The 22,429-nt window shown below is 36.1% G+C and overlaps 1 protein-coding gene across 19 annotated transcripts in view; it reads right to left on the bottom strand.

Moving 5' to 3' along the window:
- Positions 1–22,429, bottom strand: part of LOC139974903 (uncharacterized) — a 203,710-nt gene that overhangs the window by 66,761 nt on the left and 114,520 nt on the right. For 3 of the 19 annotated variants that reach the window (XM_071982441.1, XM_071982452.1, XM_071982442.1), the window contains exon 2: positions 8,355–9,376. The exons of 15 other annotated variants lie outside the window; for them this stretch is intronic. In XM_071982441.1, the coding sequence (XP_071838542.1) occupies positions 8,355–8,513 (159 nt within the window). In that variant the 5' untranslated portion in view covers positions 8,514–9,376. Of the gene's footprint in view, positions 1–8,354; positions 9,377–9,585; positions 9,603–22,429 lie in introns of those variants that run through there. One more of the 19 variants, XM_071982443.1, reaches the window with a different exon arrangement.

Here is a 22,429-nt window from a genome sequence, read left to right as displayed (position 1 = left end):
CCCAACACTCATCGAAAAATGAAAAGTTCATCGCGAGGATCGAGTTTCATAAACTTTTCATATGAGCTTCTGTTGGCTTTCTAACACTTAGGAAGTACTAACCTAAAGTATAAATATAAAATCAAGTTCATATCTGCACTCATTTATGATGGTGTGAAGTAGTGGGGTTTTTTTTTCTCTTTTTTCCACTTTTCGTTTCTCTTTTTTTTTTCCTTTTTTTTTAGCTTTTCAATACTTAAATGTAACAAGCAGCCCATGTAACTTTCTATTCCTCAATCACTCTAAATTAACTTCTCTATCACTCCTTTAATGGGTGGCATGTACAGCTGTTCACATATCAAAAGATAGAAATTATCCTGTATAAATGTCACTCTATAACAGTCACAAATCTCAGAAATGGACTTTGATCAAGTCTCACAGTATTTTATATCTTCAAAACGGATCATGTATGTGGTTAGGTTTGGGAATTATAGCATGTGCTGTATGAGTCATTTAAAAACACCACATGTAGATATGACGATATGTTTAATATAACTTCCCTGTTCTTGTCATTCACTGCACAGTTTGCTGTACAGGTATTAGTACAGCCAACATGCATACTAGACACTGAAATGGACACCAATTAAATGGTCTGTTTAATATCAGATTATGCGGAAATTAACTAATACAGATCCTTTTTACTCAGAAATTACCAGTTTGAGTAAATGTCATCTGAAATTTTGAAATTAATTTCCTAAAATGAAAAGAATTTCTCAAGTGAGTTTACACGTGTAAATTGGATATATATATGACCTGGCTATGCACATGCGTACATTCGAAACAAAATGATCTTCCTTAAGAGTAGATTGCTATTATTTGAAAAGAACTTATATACGAGTCTGTGGACCAACGCGATACGGTAAAAATCATTCCCTTTTTTTTCTAATATAGCTTGTAAATGAATAATGCACGCCCACATTGATACTGCCAAGTCATCAAACGATGATTATGTATTCGAAATAAGAAGATACAAAAACAAGGAATTTTTTGACACAATCTGTGACGGTTGATCTACTCCATAGCAAAAATAAGGAATGTATACTCTGTAAAATTGTTTGTCCTATGGAATGACTGCAATTAGTATACAAAGTCACGTACCTCCATAAGATCTTTTCCTCAAAGGTAAATGAATTGGAAAATGGTCACTCGAGTGTCGAAACTTAGTCTGAAAAGCGTCTGCAGGCTTTGTGATACTACGAATGACAAATCCATGATATTCAGATACATGAATATGCCTAACCATGACTCTATACAGGTATGGGGGGGGGGAACCACCTTTTTTTGCTTTAATATAGATTTTGCAACTTTTGAAACAGTATTGAAGAATTTGTTACTGTAATTGTACTGCATATACATATGTTATATATTTATGCACTGTACATATTGTTTGGTCATATTCTGTCCTTGTTGGGGGGGGGGAGGGGAGATGGGCTGAACCCCCACCCAACTCCCACTAGTAGTATACATGGTTACAATCGTAGATCTATGCTTTCAGAAGTCATCCATACATAGCTCAATCGGTACTATAAAACCGTACATCCAAAACTTGCGCTTTGAGAAGTCGTCCATACTTAGTTCAATCGGTACTATAAACCGTACATCCAAAACTTGCGCGTAGAATCCCGGGGCAGGAGAAACCTAATGAGAACTACTCCAGAGCAGATGTAATCATGGACCATATCTTTTTCTTCCTCTCATTTATTTCACTAAGGAAGTCATCATTATCTCCATAAATTGCAGATAGTTGAGATACTGGGTAAAGTTTTCAGACCGTATGGCGGAAAAATTTACGACCTTCGGAGAGCAACTTGGACGATTATTTCTCGTCCGCCCTTAAATGTTGTTGAAAAGGTTAATGTCATCTGTGAGAGGGACCTTCTCTCACAGCATCTCACTAATAAATCCGTCGTGTGGCATCTCCATCGGAAGAGACTCTAACCAGACTGCCAAGATGTTGACATGGTACGGTCAAAAACGTCCACAGCAACATTTCATGATGTACTTATATTCACGGTAGCTCAGGCCAACTAACTGGTTAAATTACAAAAGATTTAAGTAAATAAAAGACGTCCGGATATCGAGCAAAAATAAAATATGTCAATTTACTTTGGCCTCAGTTACCGCAGCAGTGGTGGAATATGTATACAATTATTACACAAATATACATAGCGACGTTACTGTTCAACTGAGGTGGTCTGACTGGCTGTGAGTAAATTTCAGTTGCTTTTGCATTCTGGGCTCATATGATAAACATTCAAATTATCTGGTGCCTAACTTTTGTGTGCTTATAGAGTGGCTATGTATCCAGCATCTGCTAATGTGGTATTAAAGTACATGAACGCAGGTTTGTAAACCTGTCACTGCTTCGAAATGTACTCTTAGCCAAAGAAAATGTCTTAACCCCTTTTTCCATTGTTTATAATTTCCCGGTCACGTTTTTTCGTGTAATGGCAAGTTAGACAAAAAATAGCTTTTTGAGACTCAAATCTTGGGGTCTGTCTTCCAATGTGGGATGCAGAGGGTCACATGTAACTTCTGGCTCTAAGTCACTAGTTTGGATACAAATTTGAAAACATCATCATTGTGTTTTGCTTTTGTTTCATTTGTGTTAGTATCTAAAAGGTTAGCTTTTCTATGGGGAAAATATGTGCCAACTCTCAATGTTGTAATATTATTAAGTTATCTATCAGTGGAAAAGCTATGGAAAAATGATATCTAAAACAATGAAACCCAAGGTTTGAGATACATGTTTGCTTCCAACGAGATAAAGGTTTACTTTAAAATATATGGCATCATTCATCACTGACATAAAATGTTGACTTTAATGTTCCAAATTCAAACAAAACTCAAAATGAAGAATTTGCTTTAACCATTGACAGTTTTTTCGAGATCAAAGATGGAGAGCAGCACGGCTAAATTTCGACAAAGTTTGATCAAGTTATTATCTCCCTGTAAATGTTTTACTAGAAGAGTATTGCACGAGTGTCATCGCAAAACAAATTTTAAAGAGGTGGTTTTTGCAACAGTTTCTTTGAGAAATAATCACCGGGATCTGCTAATTTGACACCGCTATGTATGTGTGTCTTGGGTAATAACAGATTAACCTAAAATACATATTAAATACAAACAGGATATAACTGACTGATCGTTGCATAGATATCCCATGTGTGGTACAGCTATGTATGTGTCTTCAGGAATGACAGATTAACCTAAAATACATATTAAATACAAACAGGATATAACTGACTGATCGTTGCATAGATATCCCATGTGTGGTATAGCTATGTATGTGTCTTCAGGAATGACAGATTAACCTAAAATACATATTAAATACAAACAGGATATAACTGACTGATCGTTGCATAGATATCACATGTGTGGCATGGCTATGTGTGGCATGGCTATGTATGTGTCTTTAGGAATGACAGATTAACCTAAAATACATATTAAATACAAACAGGATATAACTGACTGATCGTTGTATAGATATCGCATGTGAGGCACGGCTATGTATGTGTCTTCAGGAATGACATATTAACCTAAAATTCATATTAAATACAAACAGGATATAACTGACTGATCGTTGTATAGATATCGCATGTGTGGCATGGCAATGTATGTGTCTTCAGGAATGACAGATTAACCTACGATACATATTAAATACAAACAGGATATAACTGACTGATCATTGCATAGATATCACAATGTGTGGCATGGCTATGTATGTCTTCAGGAATGACAGATTAACCTACGATATATATTAAATACAAACAGGATATAACTGACTGATCGTTGTATAGATATCGCATGTGTGGCATGGCAATGTATGTGTCTTCAGGAATGACAGATTAACCTACGATACATATTAAATACAAACAGGATATAACTGACTGATCATTGCATAGATATCACAATGTGTGGCATGGCTATGTATGTGTGTTCAGGAATGACAGATTAACCTAAAATACATATACAAACAGGATATAACTGACTGATCGTTGCATAGTTATCGCATGTGAGGCATGGCTATGTATGTGTGTTCAGGAATGACAGATTAACCTACGATACATATTAAATACAAACAGGATATAACTGACTGATCATTGCATAGATATCACAATGTGTCAATTGCAACATTGCGGCCCATTGATAGTAGTATTCTCTCACGTCTGTTGGCATCCCATCCCCCTCTGTCCCCCCCCCCCTTTCCCAACTTATAAAAACCCATAAATTTCAGATCCATATAATTTCAAACTCATCTTGAAACCTATAACCAGTAGTACAACTGTTTCACACAGTTTAAAACACTGATTTTCATTTCCTCTTCAAGTGAGATATCTAGAGCAGAGAGCCAACTTTAACGACCCATGGAATACACCTTGTTTACCCAAATGGACCAGAGTGCAGTCCTGCAACTTAACATCAGTGTCAAGGGCAAGGAAAATGTAAACAAATAAATGCTTTAGGGCTTCCAGACGAAGTCCAATTTTAAAGTGTTAAGGTGCCCGGTTGTCCGCAACGATACTTTGGTCGACACAGTTAAAATTCTTCACTATTAGGTCACCCCAAGTCAAGGCTCACCCTTATACAAAAAAAAAAAGCCTGGCTAATCCATAATGGTACAGAATTGGCAGATAGAGGATGCTAAAACTGATTTTAATGAGTTTATATTACTCCGAAGTAGAACACCCACCCCTTCTACTGGAGTTTGCATAGCTCAACAACCAAATGATATATATATATATATATAACTCTCTTGGAGGATGTCCCTCCTCCAGTCCTCAATCACGGAAGTTGCCAAAAGGGGTTAATTGCGCTGAAACATTAACATTATCAATGTAAAGGGATATATACAGGTAGCAGGAAATGGGACACTTATAAATGGAAAAGAAATATATTGTACACTGTCAGTACAGGATCCCTTCCCAATTTGCTTTTATAGAGATATGGCTGATTGAATGTAACTTATTTTGGCTTGCTTTAAACCCTCCTTACTCCAACCTTCCCCCCCCCCCACCCCAATGAGTCATGTAAGGTGGTTTGCTTTGATGACATCATTGCAAACACTATACAAAAGCTTTTCTTTCCTATTATAACCTTCCTGTTGATTTAACCCTTTGAAACCTGATCACATTTGGAATGTTTGTTTAGCTTTCCAACTGGATCTGGTTCTAGAAAAATTTCATCAAATTTCATAAAATAAGTATTAGAAATATTTCAAAGAAAAATAACACAATTATGCATTTTCAGCTGATTTGCTATGATGACATCATTCACTTTGTTGTTGCCAGATACATAATTGACAAAATACCACCAAATTTTAAAAATTTGTATCAACGTCATACAAATTGCTATGAGGTTTTGACCTCTAAGGATCCGTGCAGAGGATAACCAGCATTTTGTAATTAGCTATCCGCTTCCACAACAACCGGAATATCACTGTCATCTCCATCCTGACAAAGCTAAAGATCATTATGTTACCATACATACATATGCTTAGAATAAGATGACATGACCATACAGATAATCCATAATACACAGCTAATATCACTCTTACAACCGACGGTGTAAGAGCTCAGGCTTTACAATACAATATTCAGTTGCTCCATCAGCAACGATAAAACACACACTGTATGCAAATTAACGAGTGAATCATGAGAACCCAAGGACTCACATAAAAGCAATGAATCTACATCATGATTATTAGACATCTTAAGATATATACATCAAAAGAAAATATGTTTTTGCAAACTTACAAAGTTTACAAACATGAATTATCGAGGGATACATTTCTCATAGATCGTGACTGAATATTCAAAGCCATGAGAAAGGGAGGTATGTCATGGGTAAGGGGGCCATGGGGGGGGGGGGGGACATCAAGTGAGGGGGACATACAATGATGGATTAATTTAATTGTCCACATTTCCATAAAAGATGAGAAGGGGAGGGCTGGGAAGGGAGAGGGAACAATGCACATGGGACAACCTTAAAACTCTTCTTAAAACACAGGGAAACCACTTGATATTAGAATAAATAAATTACTAGAACAATATTAAATACACAAGTACATGCAATATTTACACAATCCCAATAAAGGTTACATATATATAAATATATATGTATATCTATATCTATATATAAATAGATATATATATATAGATAGATAGATATATATAGATATACACATACCATTATAAGTGGACACCAAGTATAACAACACTATACAGTTATTGTTGAGATTATAGACAAAAGCATGCAATACACGTATCTGTGATCAAACAAAAAGAAAAATGTCCCATACAAGCTGCCACACAACTAGATATTTCACTGCAGTTAGTGTGTAAAAAGACATGCCATGTTTTTCTTTTATTAAACAGGGTAAGGCTCACTATGATCCCTAAAACTATATTCATCTGTCTTCTTTATCTCTGTATCACTCTCTCCACCTCTCCCCCCCCCCCCCTCTCTACAAGTATTCATAATGGGTACATAATTATCAAGGAGGGGAGACTAGGCATGATGCATGATCAGTACAACTATTACTGAAAAAACTTCATCGGAAACTGGAAACTGTTATAATATGCCTTTCATTCAGTTGTGGATTTCTGGGTTGCTAATAGTTACTGCTACTTTCTTTTACACAAATTCAATTAATGATTACAAGCATTTATTCCATTAAAAATTAACCCAAGCTAGCTAGGACTTTGTTCTTTAATTTTGCAATGGATATAATATTCCAAATTAATTACCTTTCAAGTTTCCACTGATGTGTAGAAAGTCTGCATAAAGTATTAATGTATTAACACCAAGCATACACAGTGTGATACTAGAAAGCGGCCTTCTTGTTTCTTTCGTACTTTCAAGTTTCTTTGCAGTTTTGGTCTAGTTAAAGATTTTAGACTTGGAAATCATAAATCAATTTCTCCCAATAAGTTGTGGCCTCCACCTTACTGCAGTCTTTGAAGTTGACCACGATTTTTGAACCTTTTTCTTCATATTTTGTACTAATTTTCTTTTCTGATATAGTCGTTACATATTAGTATATTTACAAATCACAGACCTGTTCAAAAGTAACGCCAGGCATCTGCAGAGTTAGGATAGGTTTGCCAATTACTTTTCTTTTGCAAATGACAGTACATATTATAAGCTACACTAAGACTTGTGACAGATTTAATTGTTAAGCTGTTTAGTTGTTGGAATTATTTATTAATGTTTTGTAAATTGGATTAGCTACGAACTTACCAAAAAAGGACAAAAGAAAAATGCCAAGCTTTTATTCAAAATGATGCAGTTCTTGCATGCATCTCCAATAAAACTATAGCAAACCAACGTGACATATATACGCATATATTTTTGGATGTGGTGGTAACCGCATCTCTGGCCCTCTCTTGCCCCCCCACCCCACCCCATCCCCCACCCAAACCAACATGCACCATCCTCTAACAATACAACCACCTGTGAAAAAGTCGTCTCAGCATATATCACTGATTATATACTTGATTATTACAACTATAATTTGTCATAAATGGTAAGAATTGTTTTGGGGTGATTGGTCACATCTTGTTTCATTTGCTGGCAGTAGTATGAACGACCACAACAATACACCATGCAAACAAGTGTCCACAATAAATTTACCCCAAACCCAATGCATTACACGTGTCCTTTAATACCCATGCACAACGAGAACAAACAAACCTCCTGTCCCATACCCTGGTTGCAAAATTTAACCCTCGGTACTTTTTTTTTCCTTTGCTTTTTCAAATCATAAACAAGTGATCTGGGTTTACAAACATAGCGTACAAAAAAGTAGTCAGCTTTAACTGTGGCTAATAATAGTTACATTTTTTTAAATACAAATTTAAATGTACGTTGTTAGCCGATACCGTGTTAAACACATACCACAAATCTAAACAACAAACAACGAAGTGAAACCAAACAACGACGACGATGTAAAAGAACAGGAAAAAACAAGAAGGGGAAAGGAAATCCAACTTATCTCACAGGTCAACAACATACAATTCGTGGAAAAAAAATTAATCTAAAAAAAAACAGACATAAAGAAAAAAGATCCATCTTTCTCATGCTGCAAAAAAAAGCTGGTGGTTTCTGTGAGAGAGTTAATTAAAACGATATTAGATTTAGATGCAGTGCAAATGGCATAATAAACTGTAGCGCATGCAGGGTTAAAAATTCAAGCAGAAAGATCGGGAGGGTTATACTGTTGGTGGGAATTTTTGAGAAGTTACCAGCTGGGGTGGGCGTGAGGGGGGGAGGGGGGAAGGTTTGATGATGAACGCATTCTCTCGACAACTTACCTTCATGGAATCATAGCAAGCTATCACTCGGCCATTTTCCACGACAACCGAATTGGACGGGTGGGCATATTTACATTCTTGTTCGGTTCTCGAGCAAGTTCCGCGCTGAAATTCACGACAAGCCTCCAGAGTCAGCCATTCTTTATCACGAACAGCCATACTTGCGGTCAAGTTTAGAAGGGATACCCCTCTTTCAAATGAGTGAGCAGCAGAAGGTGTGAAACAACAAAGAGGGGAGATGTTCTAGCCAGTCTCCTGAGGAAAATCTGTTCTCTCTGGTTTTTTGAAGCGATCCCCTTTTCTTTTTCGAGGGGTTCGATGGGACGGGGGTGGGGGGAGGGAAGATCTTTTAAAGTTCGATGCCGCCTCTCATGAGGATCTTTAAAAATTGTGCATCGATCTTCTCACGAATCGGCTTTTTGTCGTAAAAATTAAGCGGTATGAGTATACGACGCAGAAAGAATCTAACATGAGAGGCTAGATAGGCAGAAGAGATATCACGTAAGTTGGCAGCAAAGGTGTTGGCGGCGAAAAGATGGACAACAAAACTCAGTTGAGAGTGAAAGAGAAGGGCATTTAAAACAAGGTGGTTTTGAATTCTCCAGCTTTGGCAGTAAGAAAATATCTCCAATTTTTTGTGTTTTGTGTTACGTCAAAGTATCAGCTGCTATATCCATGGACTGCTGCGGCGGTTAAAATCCAACGTCATGTTGTCGTTCTCTATAAGGTATCGATAATCTTGAAGCCAGCAGTAGGGCTGGTTGGTTTTGAAAGCAAAGGGTATAAGCTTTTATGCAATCAGCAGCTGAAAATCCGTTGCGAAAAAGGAAAAATGTGCAGACCATCCTAAATAAAAAAGCCCAGCACGGAACAGACTTTGTTCTGACTTTCTTTTCTTTTCTCTTTTTTTTAAAATATAAACTTTTGAATAATTTTCTTTTTAAAATTTTTGTTTTCTTTTTCTATCTAAACAGTGTGTGGCGGAGTTCTCGTGGTGAAAACTAGCAGAGCAGGCATGTATCCTACAGGAAGAAACAGAAGCCAAAGAAAGAAAAAAAAATATATATCTCTATATATATATTTATATATATATATGAAGTGAAAACTCGTCAAAAGTAGAAAACAAACAAACAAACAAAAAAATAGAGAAAGTCAACAAGAGGGAAAGATCTGTACACACACACACACACATACGGAGAGACACACTGACTGAGAAGAGATGGCAACGTACGTAGTGTTGTGACTGCTACTGATTGATGTACTACTGCAGTGTAGCAATAATTGGGTAGAACTGGCAGCATATAATATGGAGACAAAACAACACAAAACACAACATATGAGGCGTGGGAAGCAATACCATTCAAGGCTTTTTGGGCTTGGGTTTTTTGTTTGGCAATTCAAAGCAATTCTACCCTTACAATTTTGGTTCCCTTTTATGTAAGATGTTTTATTTAATGGTAATATATATACATATATATATAGCTACATATACATATATATATGTATATATATATAGGCACACCTCCATTGTCTTGCACTCTGATGCCAAAACAAACAATAGGTCTGAAAATGAAAAGAATTCCTGACTGTGCTGTGAAAGTTACAAAAGAAATCCCATGGTTACTACTGTATATAACTGTAGACATGCTTGGAATTAAAACCAAAACTTCAATCAATTGTGGTTTTATTTGTTAGTTGTCCTTGTACACCACGGTGCTGGCTGGCTACACTATATGGTGACTGTCTCGTATGCAAAGCATACTTTATACGCACTGACACTAGCTGCAGTGGCTATATTAATACCTTAAAAAAAAATAGGTATTATGAAACACACATTTCTGCAATGCGCTGTGAAATTATGCAATAGTTGGTTTTCATAACTATGCGTGTTGACTACTGTGAAGGATTATTTCTCCCAATTCATGGTGCTCTGTGCTCTGTGCTCTGGCCTGTTTTGTCTCCTTCAAAGTTAACTTTACACATAAAGAGATTATAACTTCACAGCTTTCAAAATATTAAGTTACTTCCTTATGCAAAAATCTCCCTTACAAAAAAAAAGTTTCAACTAAAATTCTAAACTAAATTATACCTTAAACAATCACACAGATTTTTTGTTTCTTTTTTCCATTTTCTTTTATAAGCTTTTGTAATTCTTACACATTATCTTTTACGATCTCCTTAATCTACTTTATCTACCAATGTCCTTTTTCTTCTTTTATTTTCCAGTTTCCTCAAGAAACCACTGTTGACTTTTAAATCACAAACATATAGTTGCCTCATTTTTTTTTTCTTTTCCCCCTAACCATTATATCTATACAAAAAAAAACTCTGAAAATGTTACAAGACAAAATGTGTTTACTATTGTCTGCTATTAAAGGCAATGTCTATTCTGCCTTTGCGATCATCTTAATTGAGAAAGATAAGAAAAGGCCTTTTTTTGCTTCTTTCCTTTTCTTTTTTACGTCGATCATTCTTGATCCACTCAGAGGGATGGAAAAGAGCACTGGTATCTCGAGGGACCTGAACATTTCTCCGAGGCAGATTACACGGTCCCTGTTGAATTCGTGCGGGCGGAAAAAAAACAACTTGGTTTTACGATGGTATTTTACAAAATAAGAAAGGAGTTAGATACTTCGACGACAAAGAGCTCTGAAGAGGATTTTAGGAAGACAGGTATGAGCTCGCCATCATTGTTAAGGTTGAGAATTGACTTAGTTTTGGTTTTCTTCTTATTTAATTTGTCCTTTTGTTTCCTATCGATTTGACGGGAAAATATAAACAGATTTCCAAAATGAGAGTTAACATGTCCGTGTTGAATGTTTTTAGTCATTTTGACAACAGGGTAATGTTAGAAATGTTAAAACACCTGCCTTTATGCAAGAAAACCATCATCAACTTATGACAGTATCTATAAAAACTGGATTAGTAGTAGCTAGATTTGTGATTTCTATTTTTCCGAAAGTTATTCAAACGATGCGATTCTCATCAATATATCCATGCAAGTAAACGGGAATTTATCGTTTCTACGACTCCTGTCGTAAACTCGACCCATCTTGCTTGGTGGGACGGGGATCATCATTAACTGCTCCAATATGCTAGAAAATCAAACATATGGTCACGTCCCAGGAATGTTTATAAGTATCTTACTGTCAGTGCAAAATATTACTTCTCCTCGTTGACATGTTCAATGGACTAATTTATTGTAACCCAGCCACTTCAATGTCTGAAAATAACTTTTGTTTTACAGTATCTAAGAAAACTTGTTTTTGATATTACCTCAGTCATTTTTAACCATGCTAAAGATTTGGTGAAATCTGATTAAAATTACAAATGTGATCTGGACTGAACATTTGGCAAATCTAGCCTAGATGATTAATAAAAGCAGCTGTTACAAATAATACAGAATGAAAGCTACAATAAAATAACACCTGACTCTTACCTGACGGTAAGTTCATGCCCGGGAGATTATCCAGTTAAAGACTTAACATTTTAAAAGGATTTTGGAAGTGATTGAACCTAAAGTTTAACATGCGTCTAAAGATGAACTAAATACGTTTAAAAAACATTCCTTCCCCCTTCCCCCCTCACTCCCTTCCCCCCTCACCCTCCCTCCTCCACCCTCCTACCAAAGCAGCTAGACAATATATGGTCCTACAGAATGTTATACAGTAAGCTAGCAGTACAATGTTCTTTACATAACTGCCCTGTAATTTATCAGTTTTTGGAAAGCAATCTGTACATACAGGTCCCAGTGAATGATATCACTCTCACCATAGAAATCGTAACAGTAAGTTTGATTTCCTGTCCATTTCCAGCTTTAATACATAAATGAAACCAACCTATGCCATGGTGACGACCGTGACGTCAGTCACAACCACTCTCTATTGTCTCTCTTTTGCTTATTTTGTCACCGATACTCGTTTCCATGAAACCCGTTTGGTCTGAACTCAACTTGACACCACTACTAAAAGCAAAAGCTGCGCAGGGTCTTGAAAAAGAAGCATGCCATCGTATCCAGTCAAGGATTAGGCTTTATTTGAAACAGACCAATTATACAATCTATATTTTTAGCACAACGTGAGAAATTTATAAAGAATGTCACCTTTGACCCTTCCAGAAGTTGTTTTTTTCCCCCCACTTCTTTTGTTCACTCCTCGATTAATGATTACTGAAGGACACCAACTTGAGGGTACTTCATGCTTCAGTAAACTCAACTGCAAGTGGATATTAACAGATAGACATATAGGGACGCCGATTTTAGTCCCGCCTATTTAGAATCACCCCCTGGTTTAAATTTATGCTATTGGTGGCAGACTACTAAAATAGCCACAAAGAAAAAAAAAGGATTGACCAAAAAAATTCAGAGACAAAAAGTGGTGGTGATTGAAATCTTGCATTTAGGAATACAACTTAGCCAACTGGCGGAGTCTAAGGCAGTAATGAATGCGAAACTATGATTTTCACTGACAAGACTCAATGATCGCATTTGGTATGCTGATGATACCAACCCCCACTCACAAATGTTTAAGATAAAAATTGAATAGACAGATCATGCCATGCTTGTTATACCCTGACTTTGCAGGTTTATACAAAATTCAGATTACAAAAGCCCAAAATTGCTTAAGTATATAAAGAGGTTGGAAGATTGGATTAATGTGTATAAGTTTCACCAAACAATTTAAGTGAAATCACTGCATTACAACAACACAGGTAAACCTAACATCAAATGAAACCAAAGTGATGTTTTGCTACTATGAACATAATTGGCAGACATTTATCCACTGTAGTACAGTCCATAATACTGTAATCTCAAGAGAGATATTTTGGACATATATATATATATATCCTTGATTTTCCAATCAGTAAAACAATTAAGGGAAAGTCAAGAGTTCAATCTAAGCAGGGGGCTCATTAAACATGACAAGACTAATGTCACATTATGTTTAATATGTACATGTTCTACTGACTGAAACATCTGTACAAGCAATATTAACCACATGTTGTCACCATCCTCTGCAAATCATTTTTGTTTTTAACTAATTGTAAGCAACTCTTAACTAGTGTTCAACCGATTATGCATAACAGAAAATACCGATTACCGATTATTTTTTCCATAATCGTACCGATTCCGATTCCGATTCCGATTATTTGAAAATGAGAAAATATCCCGTATATACGAAATCGGCAATAAAGTTTGACAGAAACAATAATTGTTGTGATTTTCCCGTGTTTCCTTTTGCTTCGTTGTTATACAAGGCTCTAAGGTATCATTTTGTATACATGTACCAAATTACCTCTCGAGTTTCTCGGAAAGAAAAAAAAAGTGTTTTATTTTTAAATTTCCAAAATACGGAAATATGACATCCTACCTAGTCAGTACTGTGCTAAGCGAATGGCCTAACCACATCGACGTGAATGTCACCTGTTAATGGCTTGAAATGGGCTAAGAATAGTTACTCAAAATATCCATCTCAAAAAGTATCTCAGACAAACCATCCATCTTCAATATTTACCAAAGTGTAAATTTTAATGACATGTTGCCTTCATTCCGACATTATTTTCTACTTATTTTCAGTATTATACTGTTTATGAACAAATAGAAATGTTACGAACTTCAAGTTAAACATATCTATTCGTTACCTATTTAACTCTATTCAGGTTCAATTAGAAAATGTAAGCTTAGGCCAATCAAACTGAAAAGCAAATTGTACCATCGTAACTTGTTTAAAATTACTCTAAAATGTAATACCAGATTGATGTAAAGAAATAATAACAACTAGAAACTACTCCAATATAAAATATAACATTCCCTCTATAAGACATACTGTATCACTTACAGTACCTTCCAAACAAATGCCGATTTCCAGCAAATTGAAAGTGTGCTACGCAATTTTTTTTTTTTTTTTTGGCAAACCGATGGTTAGGCTACATTTCTCATTGACTTAGTGTGGTTGTTAGGCTAACATGTGGTCGAAGATTGCAGTTTCCGAGGATATTTTTATTTTTTATTTGCGACACAACTAGAGCGAATAAACAGATGGCAAGGTTAGATTTCCATGCAGTTGACTTAGTGTAAAGTAAGGCTACCATGTGGTCGGAGATTTGTGAGGATTTTAGGTTATTTTCGCTGGTACTGAAATTGCTTCGTGCAGGCCGTAATTTTCCACGGTAACTTCCCGGGGATTGTGCGCGACCCTACCGCACTGCTTCAAATTTGATGCGAGATGTGAAAACTGTTTGCGCGATTCGCGCAGCAACTGCAATTCCTAGCTAAAGCAAACGCATGTCACAATTAATTTTACACAGACACCTGATATAACGAGGGCGATTTTCTTATATTTCTTTTTCGCACTCGTAATTGTGCTTCAGGAGGGCTTTTTAGCACATCGCTCCCGCTTATTTCCGACCCTGTCAAGCACATTCGTTAATTCGCGAAATTGGTATTGCTGCTATGCCTACTGTGCCAAGAAATTTGAAGTCACTAACCACGAGGGAAGCAAAATCGGCGACCCTGGCAGCCTAATTTGATGAAATTACATTGTGAAAGACGTATCGAGGGTGTCTTATTTTAATATTTCGTAGTAAAAGAACAAACCTAATACATCAGTTGATACTTTCAACTTCCATATGTTTTTGAATAATGATATTTTCACCTTCCATATGTTTTTGAATAATCGGTATGAAATAACTGGTATTCCACGTAAATTTTACCGATTCCGATTATGTTCCGATTATGCAATATTCGTACCGATTCCGATTCCGATTAGGTTAATCGGTTGAACACTACTCTTAACACCCCAAAGCTGGGCCACTAGCTCTCTACAAAATCATTGTGGAAATAAATTACTAAAATTTATACTAATATGGGGAAAAAGACAATTTTCATACTGTCACTCACAATCAATGTTGAAAATGTAATTGTGTTTTCTTTTTACATGACTTGAGCAAAGAAAATGGAAAAAAAATTGAATCAGAACTGCATCTGCACAGAGTATTAGGTTTGATGTATTGCTCAGCATTTTTTGAGGATTATGGATTTTAATAACAAACAAAAACTATAAAATATATATTAGATTTGTTTGCAATATTTCCTGACATCATTTCTTTCTTGTTGTAGATATTTTGGCCATGCAGTACCATATTTCACAATTTCTGACAAATACTTGAAAATAATATAGTAATTATAGAAATTGTCATCTGGCAATTTATATGCTTCTCTTGGATAATTTTTGAAAGTTTCCCAAAGAGGCAGGTAATACGTACTACCATAGACACAGGCTGTTTCATATCCTACCTAATATATATGAAATATGTTACATGAAACATATACCACCAGGTATTTTACTTTTCTTCTGTGATATTGTACAAAACGTTCCCAATAATTGATGACGCCTTGATTATTGATATGTACAGACAGATACTACACTATATATACATCCTACATATACACAAACTGTTCCATTTTAGTAATTTACTTTTATTTAATCTCCAAAGGGCTTGAGTTTATCAACAAAGATTCAAGTTTGCTTGAAATTACCTCTTACTTATAAACAGATCTTTAATCTTTTATTCGCTTTTGTTTGGTGCTGATATATTTGGACACAAATGCAGTTCAGAAGGTCAACTATTTGGTCATGAGTTTTTATTTCAAATATTGGCCAAACTTTGGTGGAAATTTCCGACGAGCTATTTGTATGTGGCATTCATCATTGATATACTATTATAGATAATTGTACGAGTGAGAAAATATTCAGATTTTATCAAAACATGATAATCTTCATTTTGCGAAATGGAAATTCTGCAAATGGTATCATGCTAGTCAGATTTGTCGTACTAGGAACAACACCCAGTAAAACCTTGGTCCAAATTATAGTTCCCAAAATTGACCACTCTGCTACTTTTAAAGTGTCTTTATATATATGCTTGATCACATAGATTATTTTATTTTAAACTTGAATTTAAGCAATTATGAACTACAGTGCAATTGGATTGCAATATCTAAATTATATGGACAAATTACCTACAATTAACACACAAAGGTACCCTCCACCCCACCCCCCCCCCACACACAGTTTTTTTTTAACCGTTTAACTTATTTTTGTTCATGAAAGGCATCTATATAACAACATACATGTGTGTACTGTAATTAAACATACAATGACTATTAAAGTGCACTAAGAAATTCACATAGTAACTCCTCCCTTCCTTGGTCTCTTTTTCTGCTTGATCGCAGACTGAGGTCTGTTTATATCGACTAAATCTATAGTTTCCATTAAAGTTGGATTAAGGGTACATACATCTAATTCTATTTTTAAGTTAATACCATTGACAAGAGCGCACAAGTTTCGTTTCTAATTTCTCGAGACGATCGGGGCTCGACGTTCCTTCGTCAGATGCCGTCATGCGATCGAGGGATCTGCCGTGCTGCATCACAGATACGAGAGGAAATCTGCCCGATGGCTATATCTCTGGTTTCTGGTTCAGTATATACATCGATCAGGCCATATATCTTAGCTCACCTGTTTCTGCGTTAGAATGTGCTGTAAAATGTTGATAAAAACGCAACGGGGCGAAGAATATTTCATGTATTCTCCTCATCCCAACTTTCCACTTGAATCTCTCTTCCTCTCCATCTCTCTCTCTCTCTCACTTCCATTGATTAGACAGAGACTGACGCTTAACCTGCCTTGATTAATCTAGTCAGCCGAATGACAGAATGTTTCTCATGCCTGAATACTCCTGTCTTTCTCAAAAAACCTCTTGTTTCCCCTTTTCTCCTTTCTCTTTTTTTGGGCTTTTTTTTCTTTCTATCATGATTCTCAAAATCCAGGTCACATTCATGACTCTCCTCTCATATTTTTTCCTTCTCTTTTCTCTTAATTTTAGCATCTATTTTCTACCTGCTGTGAGGCTAGGCGAATGTAAATTTATTTATAAGATGGACAAGCATATTATATTTACCTGACGGGGGGAGGAGGACGACGCTGCTGCTGCTGCAGTAGCTTTCTATCTGTTTGAAGTAATTATCCGTGACATGAACTAATTCATCACGCCAGTCCCCCTCGCTCACTTTTGATGGATCGTTCAAAACTCCCTCGATTATCTTTTACCAGCTTAATATTCAATCAAATATGGGCATATATGCATTATTACCTACCATACAGCTTTTGTCGTTATGTGTTTTTTTGTTTTTTTGTCTCTAAAGTTTGATGTCTATTTGCACGGCTGTTTACTAAACAAATTCTCCCATTTGCCTTTAATTGTTATACTTGATGGATCCCTTGGGTGGTAAAAGAGGGGGAGGGGGAAAAGGAAGAGGAGGAAGAGAGTATAAAGATGACTATAATACTAGCTAAGCTGAATGGAGAAAGCGACAATATTATTGGTATCTTTTCTCAACATGACGAAGCAGACGATATCATGTCCTCATATTTACGATGTCTCAAAACAAGAATGACTGCCCATTTTTTGGGAGGGGGGGGGTTGAAAAAGTATGGACGATAAACATTTTCTATTTTAACTCAACGAGCCCCCCGATCATCTTGAGAAATAAGAAATGAAACTCGTGCACTCTTGTCAATGGTATTAACTTTATAAAAATAGAATGATATGTTACATATATTTATATCAGGTTTTGTTTTGAGACACGAACCATAGATAAGTACTACTTTATTAAAATGCTGAGTTTATAGAAAACCAAAAAGGGAATTCCCCTGCAGCATGCTTAAAAATGTTGAGGCTATAATGGTTAAATGGAGTCTCTCACACAAACTGACAAGTGGCTTTGATGGTTTTAAGATACTGAAAGCTTATCACAACAGACTAAACTACTCTTTACAGCTACTGCACCTCTCTATAGGTTATCACAGGTCTTCAGGAATAGATCCTTCAGGAGAGAGCTGTCCTTGAAGCCCACTCCCCATATCCAGGGTCTGGGAGTAATTGCAGTTCAGCAGAGTGGACAAATGGAACTTTTGAATTTTCGGTGGGGAGTTAAATAGGCAGGGAGAAGTTTGTTCATCCCATCTTTCTCTTCCTTCCTTCCTTCCACCTACCCCCCCATACCCCCCATCCCCCTTGGATCTACAGGTTATGTTGAGGGAATGATTTTTAATGTAGTGAATACAACAATATGTATACATGTCTGTACTTTCAATGTTTATATCACAGGAAGTCATACACCATCTTATGTGAATTCGCTATAGTAATTGCAGGGATGACCTTTTTCCTGTATCAAAATGCTATGCAAAATGGTTATACTGTACACTGCATAGATATAGAGCGCTCATTCTTATACACTGGGAACCATACAGTATTTTATAGGAGTCCCATAGATTTAATAACCTTCAAATCTGCTAAACAAAATACGAACTCTACATTATTCCCCGAACTTAGTGTACAGTCTGTGAAAAGGTAAAATTGCAATATCAACTCTCAATATCAAACTAATAATTCAACATTTAATAAATATCTATTTGTATTTATCTATACTAGCTTAATTGACACTTGAAATTTAAGATGGTAGAACTGTGTCGAATTTATAAACGTGTCATTATTAAAAAAAAAAATTAATAAAAAATAAAAGGTCTATACACACTTAGGGCAGTGTCGATGGTACAGAAAAGACTAAACTTAAAAACAGTGGCTGAAAATTCCCACTGCTCGCCTTTTAAGTGCACTGTCTGTTATAACAAACAGCCTATCTGAACCTATCTGAACAACATACCCTGACCAAAAAAAAAGAAAAAAAAAAAAAAAAGAACAAACAAGACACCATGGGCAATGATAAGAGTTCCAAGTCAAATTCAACTCCTACCCAAATATAGATAAGGTTCTTTCCAGACTTCTGCATAGAACAAACATCCAAAGGACACCATGTTCACATAGTGCTAATAAATTTGAGCATGCAGCATTATACATGTAAGCTGTCTATGAATAGGCCTGAGTAGAAACCACCTTGTGTGCCTTGATATGTAATATACAGGAGGTCTGTTCAACAGTCAATCTCATTTTAATAACTACAGTGACTCTACAATGGGAGCCTGCTAGATCAAACAAACCACATGTGTGCTGTATAACAATGACATTGAGGACATATTATATGTGTGCATTTATTAATGTCGGTAGATATGTTACGACGCTATGTGCAACATGTATATGTGCGTGCATCTGTATTTTTAAGTGTGTGAGGTAGTATGTACCTGCAGGTAGCATTGTCATCTATACAAATGTGTCTGTCATGCATATGTACGTTACAGTCTATGTACCATGAATAAGAACACGCCACATTGCTACGTGTGCTGAGGTTGCAATGTACACACACTGCAATTAAACAACATTTGCAAAGTTCTAGATTAAAGATAAATGATTGCAAATGATATGTATAAATGCATTTTGCATGGTATTTATACTTTCAGATCAGGCCCAAAATGTTCTGTGTCTAAATGTGACATGTTACAAACGTGGGTGCAGGTTAAAAGCCCTCGGCCACATATTGGTCGTAACGGTAGTCGATACCCATGATCTACGTAGCATCCACTCCCAAACACCATTCATTAATATTTAATCTAATTTCATTAATATACCATGAATATCAGCTATATTGTACCAGTCCGTCCAACTTGTTTCTGATGACCTGACCAGCACCAGCTCTGCAGTCGGTCATGGATCTACTGTTACACGTATTAACTGGGAAAGTGTATGGAAGTGGTCTACCTGTGTGGTGATGACATATTAAATTTGTCATTAATTTATCCTTAACTAAACAATTGCTTCCAAATAGGTCTATGGAAATTCAGCTTCTATGGTAGGGGTTTTCCCTTTTTTCTTTTTTCTTTTTCTCCTTATCGTTCAACAACAATGGCTCCTAGATTCTAACTGCATAATGGTGTCAAGTAGATTATATTTCTTTGTTGAAACTTACACAGAATTAAGACATAGTTTGAGTAAGATTTTGACAAGTTTCTGATAAGACCATCACATCATATACTGAAGTTGAATAGTTGCATTGGTTGGTAGGTATGTAGGTATGCTTCACTTCAAAAAATGAAGAACGTGTGTATTAAATTATTGAAAATTTATCTATTTCTTCAAATAAATACACTAGTAGGACCATCTTTGCTTGATCAAATGCAATATTTTTATTTTTTTGGAGCACTCATTTCTTAGCTTTGGAGAGGTTGGCAAACAAAGTTTGAAACACTGTTCTTATTGGAGTGTATCCATGGATACACAATTTTAGTAGTCTCAAATACCAAACTATATACAGTATACACAATTACAAATCAACTAGAAATGACTCTTCCTCCAGGCCCCCCTCCCCTCCCTGGGTATCCCCTCCCTGGGTATCCCCTCCCTGGGTATCCCCTCCCTGGGTATCCCCTCCCTGGGTATCCCCTTCCTGGGTATCCCCGCTCTTCCAACCATGCTTTCGTAATACCCATATTAATTATCTCACATAGATCAGGTCTAAGTATCTCTTCCACATAATCCTAAAGACAATCTACTGTAACGTTCTTTTAACAGCCATAATCTCTCGGTTATAAATATCTCTTTCATAGTTTATAATTAAGATAGTCTACTGTAACGATCCAATCAATCGTTCAATTGTGATGAACTCGCAGGAACCGAGTATATAACGTTTATTTCACTTCACAATATTTCAACATGAAGGAGTTCAGAATAGAGATTGATTTTTGTCTCCTTTCACCATGAAATGCCATATTAGTTAACTATGGACGACACTACTACAGTTGGTGTCATACGCCGCTATTACAACACTAGGCAGTAAGTAATAAATGATTAACATATCCTGACACTACTTTACACATGATCTATAGCTTTTCCTTGATCACACACAAAACTTCCTCTTTCTCTCTTTTCTTTGCAAAAATCAAACGGATGTTCTATAGAATGCAAAATTAGCAATGTTACAATTTCTACGAAGTTGTTAAATCCCATTTCGATATCTGGAGAGATCTATGCGGTTAACCATTAACCCGTATTTAAGGAGGTAAAAGGTATGAGGCAAACGAGGTAACTATCTCCTGAAATCTTAGCCAAATATTAAACGCTACGAGAGGCTCTTGATAAATGTGCAATGTACGGAGGGTAGTTTCTGCTTTCGACTGCCTGATTTATAATTTAGGGTTTATATATACCCACGTGGGTATGTCGTTCCTGCCTGCGCGGTAAATTACTGAGAGACTGCTATGGACATAATGATATTGATGAACATTCTTGTGGGTTTAGTGCTCGCATAATTTGGAATAGTAGGTTTTTAATTGAGATTCCATGAAATATTATTTATCTTTGCATAAAAGACCTAAAATACTTGAAGAAGTTACCTATGCAAATACAAATAATTGCTACACAACTGTATAGCAGGATGCATAGGCCTACTTTCTGCATAATACTTTGATAATTTTAAAATGCCATGTATCGAAGCTTTTCTGTCATTCAACTGTTATGAGAACCCTGAACAACAGGGGAAAGAGGGGGGACTATGCCGCCACACCCCTCCAATAATTTTCAAAGAAACCCTTTTCACATTGCATGGTGTTGTCAAAGATCACATGCCTTTCTCCCCTTTCTCCCCTCCCTCTCCCATCCCAACCAATCTTGAACCTGTGTAGGGAACCCAGGCTTGCTGATTATTCATATCTAGATAGTATGAAACACTAAAAATTACAAATCTTGGAACTTTTCACTTCTTCACTAGAAACAGTGAAGAATAAATGTTCAATTTTGTAAGTCCATTTGTTCATCAAAGGCCATTTCTAGTCCATCCATTATTCAGTCATTTACACATGACTGGATTAATTAGCAGCAATTAAGGTATTACACCACCCGTTACCATGATTATCTAATTCAACGACTCAGGTCAAATGGGTTCTGGATTTCAAATTTGTCGCATTTGATGAGAAATTTTGATGGTGATTATTATTTTATTTTTATTTTGTATAGAAGTTAAAAAGTTATGACTTGGTCCCAATATACGAGGATTGAAATATTGCGTGGATAGTCCTGTGCAAACTAACTCTGGGTGGGCAACTTCCCGATATAGAGCAGCTGTT

Source organism: Apostichopus japonicus, chromosome 10, assembly GCF_037975245.1.
Source record: "Apostichopus japonicus isolate 1M-3 chromosome 10, ASM3797524v1, whole genome shotgun sequence".
Classification (NCBI taxonomy): Eukaryota; Metazoa; Echinodermata; class Holothuroidea; order Aspidochirotida; family Stichopodidae; genus Apostichopus; species Apostichopus japonicus.
Note: the sequence above shows the minus strand (reverse complement) of the source record. Positions and strands in the feature narration are given on the sequence as shown.